Below are 20,005 nucleotides of genomic sequence, written 5' to 3'. Positions count from 1 at the left end.
TAACCTCTGAAGGTCGTGGTGATTGCCTCACTGCCACCTAAGTGTGTGTGCCACCTGCCACCACCGAGGAGATGATAGACCCTGGGAAAGTAGGGAAAAGGTTACACCCGCCATAAGGGCTCATGGTATGTGAGCAGCTGATCCGCCTCCGCCAGGCTCATATCAGGCCACAATGCCGCCACTCACTCATACACAGCTATATGACTTCTGTTCTGCTTAATAACCCAGCGTTACATAACTCTGCTGACTAAATGCACTGACATAGAGCAGAAAATTGCTCAGATTACAGGTATTATTTTTTGAGATTACTAACCGTAACAGCTTTGCAAATATGTCCGTTGCGCAACACAGTGCCTTTAATATCAACACATAGTGCTCCAATAATACCACCGTATACTGGCTAAATGCTAACATATAATTCTTTAATACGACCATATAGTGCTACAATAATAGAACCATAAAATGATTGTATAATACCACCATACAATGCTTTAATAATATGACCACATAATGCTGCAATAATACCTCTGTACAATGTCTAATGCCACCATATCATGCTTCAATTATACCACCATAGAGTCCTGCAATAATACCACCATAAAATGCCATCATAATACCACTACATAATGCTGCAATAATACCGTCATATGTCTGTTTAATACCACCATATCATGCTTCAATAATACCATCATACAATGCCTGTATATACCCACCTTGTAATTCTTCAATAATATGACCTTATAGTGCTACAATAATATCACCATACTATACCTGCATAATACTACCATATAATACTTCAATAATACCGCCATATAATACTTCAATTACACCACCATAGAGTGCTGAAATAATACCGCTATGAAATGCCAACGTACAGTGGGTACGGAAAGTATTCAGACCCCTTTACATTTTTCAGTCTTTGTTTCATTGCAGCCATTTGGTAAAGTTCATTTTTTCTCATTAATGTACATTCTGCCACCCATCTTGACCGAAAAAAACCCAGAAATTTTTGCAAATTTATTAAAAAAGGAAAACTGAAATATCCCATGATCATAAGTATTCAGCTCCTTTGCTCAGTATTGAGTAGACGCACCTTTTGAGCTAGTACAGCCATGAGTCTTCTTGTGAATGATGCATCAAGTTTTCACACCTGGATTTGGGGATCCTCGGCCATTCTTCCTTGCAGATCCTCTCCAGTTCCGTCAGGTTGGATGGTGAACGTTGGTGGACAGCCATTTTCAGGTCTCTCCAGAGATGCTCAATTGAGTTTAGGTCAGGGCTCTGGCTGGGCCAGTCAAGAATGGTCACAGAGTTCTTCCGAAGCCACTCCTTTGTTATTTTAGCTGTGTGCTTAGGGTCATTGTCTTCTCGGAAGGTGAGCCTTCGGCTAAGTCTGAGGTCCAGAGCACTCTGGAAGAGGTTTTTATCCAGGATATCTCTGTACTTGGCCACACTCATGTTTCCTTCAATTGCAATTAGTCGTCCTGTCCCTGCAGCTGAGAAACACCCCCATAGCATGATGCTGCCACCACCATGTTTCACTGTTGGGATTGTATTGGGCAGGTGATGAGCAGTGCCTGGTTTTCTCCACACATACCGCTTAGATTTTTGACTAAAAAGTTCTATCTTCGTCTCATCAGACCAGAGAATCTTATTTCTCATAGACTGAGAGTCCTTCATGTGTTTTTTAGCAAATTATGCGGGATTTCATATGTCTTGCCCTGAGGAGAGGCTTCCGTCGGCCACTCTGGCATAAAGGCCCGACTGGTGGAGGGCTGCAGTGATAGTTGACTTTGTGGAACTTTCTTCCATCTCCCTACTGCATCTGTGGAGCTCAGCCACAGTGATCTTGGGGTTCTCCTTTACCTCTCTCACCAAGGCTCTTCTCCCACGATTGCTCAGTTTGGCTGGACAGCCAGGTCTAGGAAGACTTCTGGTGGTCCCAAATTTCTTCCATTTAAGGATTATGGAGGCCACTGTGCTCTTAGGAACCTTGAGAACTGCAGAAATTCTTTTGTAACCTTGGCCTGATCTGGGCCTTGCCACAATTCTGTCTCTGAGCTCCTTGGCCAGTTCCTTTGACCTCATGATTCTCATTTGGTCTGACATGCACTGTGAGCTGTGAGCTCTTATATAGACAGGTGTGCGCCTTTACAAATCAAGTCCTATCAGTTTAATTACACACAGCTGGACTCCAATGAAGGAGTAGAACCATCTCAAGGAGGATCACAAGGAAATGGACGGCATGTGACTTACATATGAGTGTCTGAGCAAAGGGTCTGAATACTTTTGACCATGTTACCATCTTTTCAGTTAGCCATTAAAACGTATCAACCACTGAGGACTCTCAATTCTAAATATTCTTCTATCTACTGGCTAACACAGTACAAAGATATATATCTTTCCTGTCTGATCATGTGATATTTCAGTTTTCCTTTTTTAATAAATATGCAAAAATTTCTACATCTGTTTTTTTTTCAGTCAAGATGGGGTGCAGAGTGTACATTAATGAGGAAAAAAACTTTTTTGAATTTACCAAGTGGCTGCAATGAAACAGTGAAAAATGTAAAGGGGTCCGAATACTTTCCGTACCCACTGTAATACCACTATATAGTACTGCAATAATACCACTATACAATGCCTGCATAAATTCACCATGTAATACTTCAATAATACCACCATACAGTGCTGCAACAATACCATACTATGCCTGTATAATACCGCCATGCAATGCTTCAATAGTGCTGCAATATCACCGCTATACATTGCCTGCATAAACCCATTAAATAATGCTCAAATACTATGACTATTAAATGCCTTAATAATACCACAAAATAGTGCTCCAATAATACCACCATATTACGTGTGTATACTACCATCATAGAGTGACTAAATAATGCCACTGTACACTACCTCAAAATGACCTTCATCTCATGCTTGGATAATAAATATGGCCATTCAGTGCCCTAATAATACCACCGCATAGTGTGTAAATAATAACATCGTATAGTGCCTCAATAGTACTACCATCTAATGCCTGAATAAGATCACCATAGACCGCTCCCAAAATACCCTATTAACGCCGCTTATAGTGCCTCTATGATACCGCCATATAATACTAACTTACCATGTCCAAATAACATATTTTCAGTATTACAAGAATATGAGAGCTAAAACCAGATGTGGGAAGAAAGAATAGGGGAGGATATCTGACGGTAGTGTCCCCTATGATACAGACGCATATCTCTGTTTTCACCCCATAATTAGTCCAGCAGGTCATGACGTCATGGCCGTCTGCAGTGCCCCATAAAGCCAAGTATACCATGCTGAAAACTGAAAGAGCAAAACGTCTGCTCAGAGCTGATATATAGCGGCACACAGCCTCCATGTATGCAGAAAGCACGCGAGGGGAATTAAAGAACGTTTCCAGGTGCCCCATAGATTTCAGTGACAGGTAAACCACGGTTTACAGGTGATAATGACATGTTTTATTTATTTCTGAAAACTCAGATTATCATTTAGATCACTTTCTTCTGTCTCTTTCCACAACCATAAATAATACAGCGTGTCAGAAATGTTGGATCTAACACACAGGTACAACAGCAGAACGTAGGGGCAGTATTATCGTAGTTATATTCTTGTACATAGGGGCAGTATTATCGTAGTTATATTCTTGTACATAGGGGGCAGTATTATAGTAGTTATATTCATGTACATAGGGGCAGTATTATAGTAGTTATATTCTTGTACATAGGGGCAGTATTATAGTAGTTATATTCATGTACATAGGGGCAGTATTATAGTAGTTATATTCATGTACATAGGGGCAGTATTATAGTAGTTATATTCTTGTACATGGGAGCAGTATTATAGTAGTTATATTCTTGTACATAGGGGCAGTATTATAGTAGTTATATTCTTGTATATATAGGGCAGTATTATAGTAGTTATATTCATGTACATAGGGGCAGTATTATAGTAGTTATATTCTTGTACATGGGAGCAGTATTATAGTAGTTATATTCTTGTACATAGGGGCAGTATTATAGTAGTTATATTCTTGTATATATAGGGCAGTATTATAGTAGTTATACTCTTATACATGGGGTAGTATTATAGTAGTTATATTCTTGTATATAGGGGGCAGTATTATAGTAGTTATATTCTTGTACATAGGGGCAGTATTATAGTAGTTATATTCTTGTATATAGGGGGCAGTATTATAGTAGTTATATTCTTGTACATAGGGGCAGTATTATAGTAGTTATATTCTTGTACATAGGGGCAGTATTATAGTAGTTATATCCTTGTACATTGGGGCAGTATTATAGTGGTTATATTCTTGTACATAGGGGGCAGTATAATAAATAATAATAAATTTTATTTTTATAGCGCCGACATATTCCGCAGCACTTTACATTTCGGAGGGGATTTGTACAGACAATAGACATTACAGCATAACAATAATCACATACAGTAGATTATAACAAATACCAAGAGGAGTGAGGGCCCTGCTCGCAAGCTTACAGTCTATGAGGAAAGAGGTAGACACGAGAGGTGGGTGGTAACAGTTGCTCTGATTGTATGGACCAGCCATAATGTTAAGTGTGTAACAGTACAGACACAGAGGGCTAATGGATGCATAAAGGATGTGGGAACATGATGCTGGGAACCTGGTTATGGTAAAACTTTTGGCTCTGCCACACAGGGATAGGTTAGGTTAATGTGTTGGGGTGGTAGGCCAGTCTGAATAAATGCGTTTTCAGGACACGCTTAAAATTGTGGGGATTGGGGACTAATCGTATTGACCTGGGAAGTGCATTCCAAAGAATTGGCGCGGCACGTGTAAAGTCTTGGAGACGGGAGTGGGAGGTTCTGACTATTGAGGATACTAACCTCAGGTCATCAGCAGAACGGAGGGCGTGGGTAGGGTGGTATACTGAAACAAGGGAGGAGATGTAGGGTGGTGCTGAGCCATGGAGGGCTTTGTGGGTGAGGGTAATAAGTTTGTACTGGATTCTGGAGTGGATGGGTAGCCAGTGTAATGACTGGCACAAGGTAGAGGCATCGGTGTAACGATTGGTGAGGAATATGATCCTGGCTGCAGCATTCAAGACAGATTGGAGAGGGGAGAGTTTGGTAAGAGGGAGACCGATTAGAAGAGAGTTACAATAGTCGAGACGAGAATGAATAAGAGAAACAGTAAGAGTTTTTGCAGAGTCAAAAGTAAGAAAAGGTCGAATTCTAGAAATGTTTTTGAGGTGCAGATGACAAGAGCGAGCCAGTGATCGAATGTGGGGGGGCAAAGGAAAGCTCGGAATCAAGTATGACCCCAAGACAGCGGGCCTGTTGCTGGGGAGTAATAGTGGAACCACACACAGAAATGGCAATGTCGGGTATAGGTACATTAGTAGCGGGAGGAAACACCAGGAGTTCAGTCTTTGACAGGTTCAGTTTCAGATATAGTGAGGACATGATGTTAGACACAGCGTTTAGACAATCCCCAGTGTTTTCTAGAAAGGCTGGCGTGATGTCAGGAGAAGAAGCGTATAATTGGGTGTCATCAGCATAGAGATGGTACTGGAAACCAAATCTACTGATTGTTTGACCAATAGGGGCAGTGTACAAGGAGAAGAGGAGGGGGCCTAGAACCGATCCTTGAGGAACCCCAACAGTAAGGGGAAGGTGAGAGGAGGAGGAACTGGCAAAAGAAACAGTAAAGGAGCGGTCGGAGAGATAGGAGGAGAACCAGGAGAGAACGGTGTCCTTGAGGCCAATGGAACGGAGCATAGTGAGGAGGAGCTGATGATCCACAGTGTCGAATGCTGCAGAGAGATCCAAGAGAATTAGCATGGAGTAATGACCATTTGATTTAGCTGTTAGCAGATCATTGGAGACTTTAGTGAGGGCAGTTTCAGTGGAGTGTAAAGAGCGGAAACCGGATTGGAGAGGGTCGAGAACAGAGTTTTCTGAGAGATAGCGGATAAGACGGGAGTGGACCAGGCGTTCCAGGAGTTTAGAGATGAAGGGAAGATTAGAGACAGGTCTATAGTTAGCGGCACAGTTTTGGTTGAGGGATGGTTTTTTAAGTAGTGGATGTATGATGGCATGCTTAAATGAGGAGGGAAAAATACCAGAAGAGAGAGAGAGGTTAAATATTTTAGTTAGGTGAGGGGTGACAGCAGGGGAAAGGGACTGGAGGAGATGTGACGGAAATGGGTCACTGGTGCAAGTAGTTGGGCGAGAAGATGCAAGGAGCCTGCTTACTTCTTCTTCTGTGACTGGTTCAAAATCAGAGAGTGAGTTAGATGCAGTGGGGGAGGGAGGACAGTGCATGGTATGAGGGGATTGGGAGATAATTTCCTGTCGGATCTGGTCAATTTTTTCTTTGAAGTAATTGGCCAGATCGTCAGCTCGGAGCTCCGTGGTTGGGGCCTATACTCTTGGATTGAGTAGAGAATGAAAAGTGTCAAAGAGACGTTTCGGGTTATTGGAAAGTGAGGTGATGAGGGTGTTGAAATAGGTTTGTTTGGAGAGGTGAAGGGCAGTGTTGTATGTTCTAAGCATAAACTTAAAATGGATGAAATCTTCGTGTAGATTGGATTTTCTCCACAGACGTTCGGCGCACCTGGAGCACCGCTGCAGGAAACGTGTTTGCACCGTGTGCCAGGGTTGTCGCCGTCTGTGTTGTGGTGTTCTATTTATAGGGGGTGCAAATTCATCCAGGGCACTTTGAAGTGTTTCATTGTAATGCTTCAATGCAGAATCAGGACATGAGAGGGAGGAGATAGGGGCCAATGAAGACTGCAAGTTCTTCAGAAGTTTTTGGGTGTTAATGGCCTGTATGTTTCTATAAGTCTGGACAGTGGGGGTGACCTGAGCAGCCTGGCAGTTCTTTATAGAGAATGAAAGAAGATTGTGGTCAGAGAGCGGGAGAGGGGAGTTTGCAAAATCATCCACTGCACAAAGCCGAGAGAAGACCAAGTCGAGGGAGTTCCCGTCTTCATGCGTTGGAGAATTAGTAAGCTGCGAAAGGCAAAAAGAGGAGGTTAGAGATAAAAGGTGAGTAGCAGATGGGGAGAGGGGAAGAGCAATGGGGATGTTGAAATCTCCCATGATGAGGGTAGGGATGTCACAGGAGAGAAAATGTGGAAGCCAAGTGGCAAAATGATCCAGGAACTGATGGGAGGGGCCGGGAGGACGATACACCACCGCCACTCGCATGGAGAAGGGGGTGTAGAGTCTGACGGCATGGACCTCAAAAGAAGGGAAGACAAGTGAGGGTACTTGAGGGATAACCTGAAAGGTACATTTTGGTGATAGGAGCAGACCAACGCCTCCACCTGCTCTATTGTCTGATCTTGGGGTATGAGAGAAGTGTAGCCCCCCGTATGAAAGAGCAGCAGCAGCGGTAGTGTCTGACTGCTGGATCCAGGTTTCAGTAAGAGCCAGGAGGTTAAGAGAATTAGAAAGGAAGAAGTCATGAATGAAGGAGAGTTTGTTACACACTGAGCGAGAATTCCAAAGTGCACAATTAAGAGAGACAGATGGCATGCAGGGAATATTAATAAGATTAGAGGGGTTTCTGAGTGTAGCAGTGGGGGGGTTTGACTTTCTATAACATGGGGGACCAGGGTTGGGAGCAATGTCTCCTGCGACTAGGAGAAGGAGGATAGAAAGAGTGAGCAGATGGTTAAGTGATTTGTGAGAGCGTCTCTGATGTTGAATGGTGGGACTGCCTGGATCTGTGCAATTTAACAATGTGAAAAGAGCGTGAGTGCTATACATAGGAGAGGAAAGAAGCGAGGGGCCAATGTGGATGGAGTGTAGAGAGTTAATGCCAGGGCGGTGGATGTGTGTGAATGCAGCGGCCAGGATATAAATTACACAAATGCATATGGTATATATTTGTTGTACTCCGATTGTACCAGGAGTAGATGTATATAAATGTCTTACCTGTCTCCTGCCCTGTCTAACATCCATGTTATAACTGCCAGAAGTACTTTGATACATGGCAGTATTACAATAGTTATATTCCTGTACATAGGATCAGTATTATAGTAGTTATATTCTTGTACATAGGGGGCAGTATTATAGTAGTTATATTCTTGTATATAGGAGCAGTGTTATAGTAGTTATATTCTTGTACATAGGGGCAGTATTATAGTAGTTATATTCTTGTACATAGGGAGCAGTATTATAGTAGTTATATTCTTGTACATAGGGGCAGTATTATAATAGTTATATTCCTGTACATAGGATCAGTATTATAGTAGTTATATTCTTGTACATAGGGGGCAGTATTATAGTAGTTATATTCTTGTATATAGGAGCAGTGTTATAGTAGTTATATTCTTGTACATAGGGGCAGTATTATAGTGGTTATATTCTTGTACATAGGGAGCAGTATTATAGTAGTTATATTCTTGTACATAGGGGCAGTATTATAGTAGTTATATTCTTGTACATAGGGGCAGTATTATAGTAGTTATATTCTTGTACATAGGGGCAGTATTATAGTAGTTATATCCTTGGACATAGGAGCAGTATTATAGTAGTTATATCCTTGTACATAGGAGCAGTATTATAGCAGTTATATTCTTGTACATAGGGGCAGTATTATAGTAGTTATATCCTTGGACATAGGAGCAGTATTATAGTAGTTATATCCTTGTACATAGGAGCAGTATTATAGCAGTTATATTCTTGTACATAGGGGCAGTATTATAGTAGTTATATTCTTGTACATAGGGGCAGTATTATAGTAGTTATATCCTTGGACATAGGAGCAGTATTATAGTAGTTATATCCTTGTACATAGGAGCAGTATTATAGCAGTTATATTCTTGTACATAGGGGCAGTATTATAGTAGTTATATTCTTGTACATAGGGGCAGTATTATAGTAGTTATATTCTTGTACATAGGGGCAGTATTATAGTAGTTATATCCTTGTACATAGGGGCAGTATTATAGTGGTTATATTCTTGTACATAGGGGGCAGTATTATAATAGTTATATTCCTGTACATAGGATCAGTATTATAGTAGTTATATTCTTGTAGATAGGGGGCAGTATTATAGTAGTTATATTCTTGTATATAGGAGTATTATAGTGGTTATATTCTTGTACATAGGGAGCAGTATTATAGTAGTTATATTCTTGTACATAGGGGGCAGTATTATAGTAGTTATATTCTTGTATATAGGAGTATTATAGTGGTTATATTCTTGTACATAGGGGCAGTATTATAGTAGTTATATTCTTGTACATAGGGGCAGTATTATAGTAGTTATATTCTTGTACATAGGGGCAGTATTATAGTAGTTATATTCTTGTACATAGGAGCAGTATTCTAGTAGTTATATCCTTGCACATAGGAGCAGTATTATAGTAGTTATATCCTTGTACATAGGGGCAGTATTATAGTGGTTATATTCTTGTACATAGGGGGCAGTATTATAATAGTTATATTCTTGTACATAGGAGCAGTATTATAGTAGTTATATTCTTGTACATAGGGGCAGTATTATAGTGGTTATATTCTTGTACATAGGGGCAGTATTATAATAGTTATATTCTTGTACATAGGAGCAGTATTATAGCAGTTATATTCTTGTACATAGGGGCAGTATTATAGTAGTTATATCCTTGTACATAGGAGCAGTATTATAGTAGCTATATCCTTGTACATAGGGGGCAGTATTATAGTGGTTATATTATTGTACGTAGGGGGCAGTATTATAATAGTTATATTCTTGTACATAGGGGCAGTATTATAGTAGTTATATCCTTGTACATAGGGGCAGTATTATAGTGGTTATATTCTTGTACATAGGGGGCAGTATTATAATAGTTATATTCTTGTACATAGGAGCAGTATTATAGTAGTTATATTCTTGTACATGGGGGCAGTATTATAGTAGTTATATTCTTGTATATAGGAGTATTATAGTGGTTATATTCTTGTACATAGGGGCAGTATTATAGTAGTTATATTCTTGTACATAGGGGGCAGTATTATAGTAGTTATATTCTTGTATATAGGAGTATTATAGTGGTTATATTCTTGTACATAGGGGCAGTATTATAGTAGTTATATTCTTGTACATAGGGGTAGTATTATAGTAGTTATATTCTTGTACATAGGGGCAGTATTATAGTAGTTATATCCTTGTACATAGGAGCAGTATTATAGTAGTTATATCCTTGTACATAGGAGCAGTATTATAGCAGTTATATTCTTGTACATAGGGGCAGTATTATAGTAGTTATATTCTTGTACATAGGGACAGTATTATAGTAGTTATATTCTTGTACATAGGAGCAGTATTAGGTCGGTTTCACATGTCCTGATATTTCCGGTACCGGAGATATCTGTGTCCATGTGTGTACTACGTGCGGCACACGTGGCAACCGTGTGCCACCCGTGTGCCGCATCAGTGCCACATGGACAGCCACCGGGGAACAAGCGCTATTGTAAGCGCTGTTCCCTAGCAGCAGGTGCTGAACGCGGCTTTCATCCATCCTCCCCTGCTCTGCCGCGATCTGCGCAAGCAGAGGAGAATGAATGAATGAAAAACTGACCTGCTGTGACCTCAGGACCGTGGGAGTATGCAAGTGATGAGGTCACTATGACAGAGCTTAAACTGCCGTGACCTCATCACTTACATATTCCCACATCCTGAGGTCACAGGAGTTCATGCCGGCAGTGAGCACAGACTCAGTGACGTCACCGCTAGTCACTGAGCCTGCACCCGCTGGTTCTCATTCATTCACCAGTAGTTTACAGCCGGGATGGTCGCATTAGCACCGCTCCAGTTGTAAACTGTACTTTCCCCAGATATGGACTACGGCATGGAACTGAATGCCGGACAGGTATGGTATATTGTTGGTTTATTATTTTAAATTTTATTACAAGAGATCTAGGGCGTTGCTTGGAGTAGCAAAATAATAAAGATGGCAAAACTGTGTGGTGTTTGATTTCATTAAAAGACTTTATTCTTACTGTCTGTGTTTATTTAACCCTTTACTTACTATAGGATTAGTAACAGACAGGTATCTTATTGACACTTCTCCATTACTAAACCGGTCTTAATGTCACCTTACAATAGGAAGGTGACATTAACCCCCCATTACCCCACTTGTCACCCCTACAGGGCAAGTGGGAAGAACCGGGCAAAGATCCCGAATTGGCGCATCTAATAGATGCGCCTTTTCTGGGCAGCTGCGGGCTGCTTTTTTTAGGCTGGGGGGTGGGCATATACATGGCCCCTTACCAGCCTGAAAATAGCAGGCTGCCCCTGTGAGTTTTTCGGGGTTGGTTTAAAAACACAGGGGGACCTCACGTCGGGTTTGGCTTTCATTCAGTCTCCCCTGCTCGCCGGCAGAGCAGGAGAGAATAATGACAGCTGCGTTCAGCACTAGCTGCCGGGGAACAGCGGCTTACAGTAGCGCTACTTCCCCGGCGGCTGTCCGTGCACACGGAGGACAGTACGCACTGTTCTCTCTGTGCACGTGTGCGACACGTTTTGCGTCCCGTGTGTCCGGGTGAAAATGGACGTGTGTGTGTTTTGCACATGGACACACAGTCCGTGAAAACACGCTGACATGTCCATAGACCCATTCATTTGAATGGGTCTACGTGTGTCAGTATCTCCGGTATGTGAGAAAACTGTCACCACTCGTACCGGAGACACTGACATATTAAAGGGGCCTTATAGTAGTTGTATTCTTGTAGATATGGGCAGTATTATGCTTAGGAGCAGTTTTGTAGTATTTCTTTACTTGTAATGTATTGTAGAAGGAAGTGATGGAAGTGCAGTCTGTACAGACAGGAGCAGATAAATTATTAAGAGGTATGAAGGCATCAATTAAATAGAATTACTGTATCAGCGCAGTTTATTTACATTGGAGACCGTCCATTAAATGACTTGCTGACTGTCAGCAGTATAGAAGTAATGACTTTCTGGCAGAAAGTAATTAAACCAGTAGAAGACGTTCAGATTTAAAGGAAAACATTATTTTGTTTAGATTTTTTTTGTTCAGCATTATCATGTATGTCCATATCGCACATTAATTATCAAACATATTTTTCTTTATTACTCTCATTTCCTTGTTACTCCAGTTACATCCAGAGCAGCAACCAGATGTTTGGATGTGGAAATGCTGCCACCGCCGGGATGTGCGTATTCACACACAGCGTTTATGCTGCTCCAGCACACGAGAGACTTAGACGGATAAAAGTCTGAAATATTATTCGCTAATAATCGGATTTGGATATTAGGATTGTTACAATCTCTTGTAAATCAAATTTTAGATGATTTAACAAAAAAAAATCCCTAGAATGACAAATACATAAAACGTCGCTTCTCCTGAGAGTGCGAGTGCCTGAAAGTCTTTACACCCTATTAAATGTAGTCGCCCGTCCTACTATAGAGTGATCTCAATAACGCTCCTTTGTCTCTTTCACATAATGGCTTCTCTGAGAGGGAGATTAACCCCCGACTGCCCTGCAGCCCTCCATTCTTATGTTATAATTGGGATCTGCAGTGTATATGGAAGAGAGGGGGCTCTGCTTCACGCCAGGAGGTAACCCCGGAGGAGGAAGACCCCCTTCTCTATAGAAGAACAAGCCCACGTGACCCCTTCAGATCCTTCTCTAGTGTGTGGTCTCTCCGGTTTACATCTCTCCAAGGGACTGTCACTTTAGACTGCATAGTAGAATGTAAAGGTTGTGAACACTTTTGCAATCCATTTCTAACACATCCCACAGCATTTTGTGTATACATACAGTATATGGTTTTCATATTTTGTCTTTTCACTTTTTTTTCCACCTTTAGTCGGACGTTTTTATCGTCATTGAAGTACAATTATAAAATTAAGTTTTTACACTTTTAGTGGCAAGTCCTTGAAGTGTCTGTGACGCCTCAATGTTTCCCCTTATTCTTCAGACTTCTGCCCGACACCTGGATATCGGCTTATGGGCCGATCCTGACAATGGCCACCGATTCTTGTCTCATCAGAGCTCGGAGGGTATCACAATTTCTGTGTTTTTCTTTGTCCTCTCTCTTTTTTGGGCCTGACCAGGGTATCTCAGTGGGGAGTTTCCTGGTCACAGACCCCAAATGTCAATGTTTTGTTCACTGAGCCAATTAGTTGCTACTTTCACCTTGTGACCTTGTCTCCATCGTGGGGAAAAAGCATCAACACCATGTTACTCCTGGATCATTGATTGGGAGAAGTTTATTTTGGGGGATGATTAGATCCCATTCTTTATTCATGGCCGTGTTCTGCAAAATTGTGAGTGAGCCCCTTCTTGGATGAGAAGCCCCCACACATTGTGAGTGACCCCTCCATGGATGAAAAGCTCCCACACATTGTGAGTGACCCCTCCATGGATGAGAAGTCCCCACACATTGTGAGTGACCCCTCCATGGATGAGAAGCCCCCACACATTGTGAGTGACCCCCCTCCATGGATGAGAAGTCCCCGCACATTGTGAGTGACCCCTCCATGGATGAAAAGCTCCCACACATTGTGAGTGACCCCTCCATGGATGAGAAGTCCCCACACATTGTGAGTGACCCCTCCATGGATGAAAAGCTCCCACACATTGTGAGTGACCCCTCCATGGATGAGAAGTCCCCACACATTGTGAGTGACCCCTCCATGGATGAGAAGCCCCCACACATTGTGAGTGACCCCCCTCCATGGATGAGAAGTCCCCGCACATTGTGAGTGATCCCCTCCATGGATGAGAAGCCCCCACACATTGTGAGTGACCCCTCCATGGATGAGAAGCCCCCACACATTGTGAGTGATCCCCTCCATGGATGAGAAGCCCCCACACATTGTGAGTGACCCCTCCATGGATGAGAAGCCCCCACACATTGTGAGTGAGCCCCTCCATGGATGAGAAGCCCCCACACATTGTGAGTGACCCCCTCCATGGATGAGAAGCCCCCGCACATTGTGAGTGAGCCCCTCCATGGATGAGAAGCCCCCACACATTGTGAGTGACCCCCTCCATGGATGAGAAGCCCCCGCACATTGTGAGTGATCCCCTCCATGGATGAGGAGCCTCCACACATTGTGAGTGAGCCCCCTCCATGGATGAGAAGACCCCACACATTGTGAGTGATCCCCTCCATGGATGAGAAGCCCCCACACATTGTGAGTGATCCCCTCCATGGATGAGAAGCCCCCACACATTGTGAGTGATCCCCTCCATGGATGAAAAGTTCCACACATTTTGAGTGACCCCCTCCATGGATGAGAAGCCCCCGCACATTGTGAGTGATCCCCTCCATGGATGAGAAGCTCCCACACATTGTGAGTGACCCCCTCCATGGATGAAAAGTTCCACACATTTTGAGTGACCCCCTCCATGGATGAGAAGCACCCGCACATTGTGAGTGATCCCCTCCATAGATGAGAAGACCCCGCACATTGTGAGTGATCCCCTCCATGGATGAGAAGCCCCCACACATTGTGAGTGATCCCCTCCATGGATGAGAAGCCCCCACACATTGTGAGTGACCCCCCTCCATGGATGAGAAGACCCCACACATTGTGAGTGAGCCCCTCCATGGATGAGAAGCCCCCACACATTTTGAGTGAGCCCCTCCATGGATGAAAAGTTCCACACATTTTGAGTGAGCCCCTCCATGGATGAAAAGTTCCACACATTTTGAGTGAGCCCCTCCATGGATGAAAAGCTCCCACACATTTTGAGTGACCCCCTCCATGGATGAGAAGCCCCCGCACATTGTGAGTGATCCCCTCCATGGATGAGAAGCCCCCACACATTGTGAGTGACCCCCTCCATGGATGAGAAGCCCCCACACATTGTGAGTGATCCCCTCCATGGATGAGAAGCCCCCACACATTGTGAGTGACCCCCTCCATGGATGAGAAGCCCCCACACATTGTGAGTGACCCCCTCCATGAAGGGAGTCACTCACAATGTGTGGGAGCTTCTCATCCATGGAGGGGTCACTCACAATGTGTGGGGGTCCCTCATCCATGGAGGGGTCACTCACAATGTGTGGGGACTTCTCATCCATGGAGGGGTCAATCACAATGTGTGGGGGCTTCTCATCCATGGAGGGGATCACTCACAATGTGCGGGGGCTTCTCATCCATGGAGGGGGTCACTCACAATGTGTGGGGGCTTCTCATCCATGGAGGGGTCACTCACAATGTGTGGGGGCTTCTCATCCATGGAGGGGGTCACTCACAATGTGTGGGGGCTTCTCATCCATGGAGGGGTCACTCACAATGTGCGGGGGCTTCTCATCCATGGAGGGGTCAATCACAATGTGTGGGGGCTTCTCATCCATGGAGAGGTCACTCACAATGTGTGGGGGCTTCTCATCCATGGAGAGGTCACTCACAATGTGTGGGGGCTTCTCATCCATGGAGGGGATCACTCACAATGTGTGGGGGCTTCTCATCCATGGAGGGGTCACTCACAATGTGTGGGGGCTTCTCATCCATGGAGGGGATCACTCACAATGTGTGGGGGCTTCTCATCCATGGAGAGGTCACTCACAATGTGTGGGGGCTTCTCATCCATGGAGGGGATCACTCACAATGTGTGGGGGCTTCTCATCCATGGAGGGGGTCACTCACAATGTGTGGGGGCTTCTCATCCATGGAGAGGTCACTCACAATGTGTGGGGGCTTCTCATCCATGGAGGGGATCACTCACAATGTGTGGGGGCTTCTCATCCATGGAGGGGTCAATCACAATGTGTGGGGGCTTCTCATCCATGAAGGGGATCACTCACAATGTGCGGGGGCTTGTCATCCATGGAGGGGGCCACTCACAATGTGTGGGTGCTTCTCATCCATGGAGAGGTCACTCACAATGTGTGGGGACTTCTCATCCATGGAGGGGATCAATCACAATGTGTGGGGGCTTCTCATCCATGGAGGGGTCAATCACAATGTGTGGGGGCTTCTCATCCATGAAGGGGATCACTCACAGTGTGCGGGGGCTTCTCATCCATGGAGGGGTCAATCACAATGTGTGGGGGCTTCTCATCCATGGAGGGGGTCACTCACAATGTGTGGGGGCTTCTCATCCATGGAGGGGATCACTCACAATGTGTGGGTGCTTCTCATCCATGGAGGGGATCACTCACAATGTGTGGGGACTTCTCATCCATGGAGGGGTCAATCACAATGTGTGGAGGCTTCTCATCCATGGAGGGGTCAATCACAATGTGTGGGGGCTTCTCATCCATGAAGGGGATCACTCACAATGTGCGGGGGCTTCTCATCCATGGAGGGGTCAATCACAATGTGTGGGGGCTTCTCATCCATGGAGGGGATCACTGACAATGTGTGGGGGCTTCTCATCCATGGAGGGGATCACTCACAATGTGTGGGTGCTTCTCATCCATGGAGGGGATCACTCACAATGTGTGGGGACTTCTCATCCATGGAGGGGGTCACTCACAATGTGTGGTGACTTTTCATCCATGGAGGGGGTCACTCACAATGTGTGGGGGCTTCTCATCCATGGAGGGGTCACTCAATGTGTGGGGACTTCTCATCCATGGAGGGGTCACTCACAATGTGTGGGGACTTCTCATCCATGGAGGGGGTCACTCACATTGTATGGGGGCTTCTCATTCATGGTGGGCTCCCTAACAATTTTGCCTAATAACATGGTCATGTATTTAGAATGGGATCTATTCATCTTTGGAGCAACTTCTTCCATCATTCAGAACAATGTGGTGATGATACTTTTTCCTCCATGATGGAGACCAGGTGACAAGGAAAAGTGACAAAGTGGCTCAGTGAGCAAAACATTAACATTTTGGGTCAGGAAATTCCCCAGATTGCAATCTTATTGAAAACCTGTGTTCAGTCCCAAAAAGTGGGAGGACAAAGAAAAACCCAGAAATTGGGATTACCTCCGATCTTTGATGAGACAAGAAGGGGCGACCATCAGTCAGGATCTGCCCCTAAGCCGATATCCAGCTGCCGGAGGGAGGGCAGGAGTCGGGAGAATAAGGGGCAGCGCTTGGAATATTGGGGCTTTACAGAATCTTTATGTATTTGTCAATAAAAGTGTAAAAAGTTCTGAAATGTTTATAAAAGTAACCAAAGAAACATCCGACTAAAAGATCTAAAGACACAGAATCAGCAAAGTTTGGTTCAATCTCAAAGCTTTTGGCCACCACCGCGGGTCTGCATGAGAGCTGTATACACAAATGGGAGGAGAGTTTTAATCTCTGAGATGCATTGGAGAAAAATTTGGTTTTTACAAAAGTAATCAAGCCCCTTAAAATCTTATTTATTGGAACAACTGCAACAATCTCACATCCGTATTGGCTGGAGTTCTCCTTTAACACTCCTTTAATAGCACGGAGGCATCACCTGCTCCCATGTAGACACATATAACGTTATGCCAGATCCCTGCACGTCCTTCAATCCCCCCCGATATGATCACAGCAGAGCGGTGCAGAGCGGTGCAGCGCAGAGCGGTGCAGCGCAGAGCGGTGCAGCGCAGAGCAAGGGATTACAGCGTAATTTTATCAGCATGTGCAGGATGAGAAGAGCAGATTTAATCTCTTTCATGGAGGTGAAGCTTCATATCAGAATTTCCAGAAGTGTAAGGATTATTGGAGGACAAATAAAACTAAAACACAAGCGACAGCAGGATGATTGTGTCCATTACGGTGATTAATAATTGAGAATGAATGGAGCCGAGTGAGTGTAGTAGTCCTCATGCATTTTTAATATTATGTGGATGATTTGCTTAAAAGCACAGGATTATTTCCCATTTGATAAATTGTCTTCTGCTAAAATGAAAAAAAAAGAAATCTATCGTTTTGCGTACACAGCTACCATGCAGACTTATGTGTTGTCATGATGACAGACTACAAACAAACCCTCCGTAGTCAGATCCCATACTTATACTGTTTACGATCTGACCCCCTTCTTCTTTTACATTTTTTTTTTTAATTACCAAGCGGAACCTAAACAATAGATGGCAGCAGCAGACTACGCAGGGTTTGATTGTAGCCTGTAACCATGGAGACACATAGACTTGCATAGCAGCTGTATACACCGCAGTTTTTTTTTTGTGTGCATTCGATCATAAAGATTGCAAAAGATTTTACACCCGTGAAATCCAATTTTACAAAGGAGCTGTGAACCCAAAACGATGACAGATTTTTCATCAGGTTTATGTGAAAAGTTGCTTTATTTATTGTTTTATGCATAAATATTTGCAAAAGTAATAATTTTATAATGAGCGACAGTTATGGATGTGGGGTGAGCGGTATGCAGATTTTTTTTTTTTCTTTTTTTTGTCTCTCGGCGTCTGTAAAATTACAATACAATTGTAAAAGTTCATGAACCCCTGACAAAGTTCACTCGTTCAGCGCAGAATAATAGACCTGCCACTCACAACAAAAACGCACAAAAATGATTATTTCAGGGTATTATTCCTAAATCCCCAGATCCATGAAAGCTCTGGAGCTCGCACAAGTGGCTCGACTTAAAGGGAAAATCCACACCATGCAATGGAAGGGAGGCAGAGGGAGAGGGCCGTGTCTCTATACAGGTATAGTACAATATTTCTATTACCGTACTTACGGTATATATGTTACAAATGTGTCATTTCAGTGCCCCCTTCCCTCCTCACTGTCTCTTTTAATTTTAAAGTGAATTTACCCTTTAAACTTTATCCATTTTTTTGCAGTTTATTTGGAGCCACCACTAGGGGGAGCTTAGGAGTTTACTGTATACTCATGAAGTCCAGCTCCCTCTAGTGGTGGCTGCAGGCAGCCTGACGTTCATCATTTAACCCTTTGTCACCGCAGAGGATTTGGAGCAATGTATTAGAAAATTAAGGCTCGGACGGCTACATCCATATTTAGAATTTTGGACCAATTTATGACAGTGTTGAGGCTTTTACATCGCTAATTTAAGAAATCTCCTACCTGCTCCACGATACCCTCCACAAACATACAGCTTCCCATCTACGGCTCCGGCGCTGCTGGCGTGACTTCTCAGGGTGAGGAGCGGGTAAGGCATAGCAGGACCTTCTCTCCAGAAATTCCCATCTACATTATATATCTCCACGGCATCCAGACACTTTCGGGCTTGTCCTTTGTCCGGACCGATGCAGCCGATGCCACCTGCAGGGGACGCAATGTGTGACCTAACATAAAGAGAATGTGGCGGAGCTGCAGTACCATGAGCAGCCTGTCGTCAGGGGTGGCGCTGTTTTGTTTTTTTTTAGTTTTTGTCCACACTAGCAGCCTATCAGCACCCTGCGGTCATGAGGAATGGGGGATAGTAAGATAGTGGGGGCCGCTCCCTCTCTCAATCACTAACATGCCATGGTCAGCATTGACAGCTTTACATGGTGGGGATCTGACTTGTTTCTGATCCCTGCTGCTAATGTCTGGAGATGTGATGGTGCAGGCAGAGCTCCTGTGCCCTTACGATCACTATACCTACTTAATTTCCGTGTCATATTAGTAATCCATTAGGTTGTATGAGGTGAGAAAAACCTGGCTGCTTGCTTCAGAAAACAGCGCCACTCTTTTGAATGGGACACTTCAGGTATTACAACTCAGCCCAGTTATCTAATGAAAGAACGCTACAAGTCAGCCTCTCCGCAGGATAAAACTGCTGATAACATGGAGCCAATGGTATGCCGCTAATAGCATCAGACCACGTATCCACTAGGGGGGCCCATCAGTCCGAGGGGCCTGATGTCAGCGCCAAGCTATTTTGGGTTCCATTATACTATTTGGAGAGCTATGTGGGCATCCATGCCCATTATACTATTTAGAAGGCTATGTGGGGTCCATTATACTATTTGGAGAGCTAATAGAGAGAGAGATAACAGATTAGAGAGATAACAGATTAGATATTAGAAAAAACTTTTTGACAGTTAGAGTGATCAATGAGTGGAATAGGCTGCCACGAGAAGTGGTGAGTTCTCCTTCAATGGAAGTCTTCAAACAGAGGCT

General features: G+C 43.8%; 1 protein-coding gene across 1 annotated transcript in view; it reads right to left on the bottom strand.

Moving 5' to 3' along the window:
* The window catches only part of KBTBD12 (kelch repeat and BTB domain containing 12), a 54,896-nt gene that overhangs the window by 19,358 nt on the left and 15,533 nt on the right, over nt 1-20,005 (bottom strand). Inside the window, exon 4 of the mRNA XM_073575048.1 lies at nt 18,965-19,162. Coding sequence (XP_073431149.1) covers nt 18,965-19,162 — 198 coding nt within the window. The remainder of the gene's footprint in view (nt 1-18,964; nt 19,163-20,005) is intronic.

Source organism: Dendrobates tinctorius, unplaced genomic scaffold (assembly GCF_039654945.1).
Source record: "Dendrobates tinctorius isolate UK_male_01 unplaced genomic scaffold, ASM3965494v1 ptg000041l, whole genome shotgun sequence".
In the NCBI taxonomy this organism is placed as follows: Eukaryota; Metazoa; Chordata; class Amphibia; order Anura; family Dendrobatidae; genus Dendrobates; species Dendrobates tinctorius.
The sequence above is the reverse complement of the archived record's forward strand: the minus strand, read 5'-3'. Positions and strand labels throughout refer to the sequence as shown.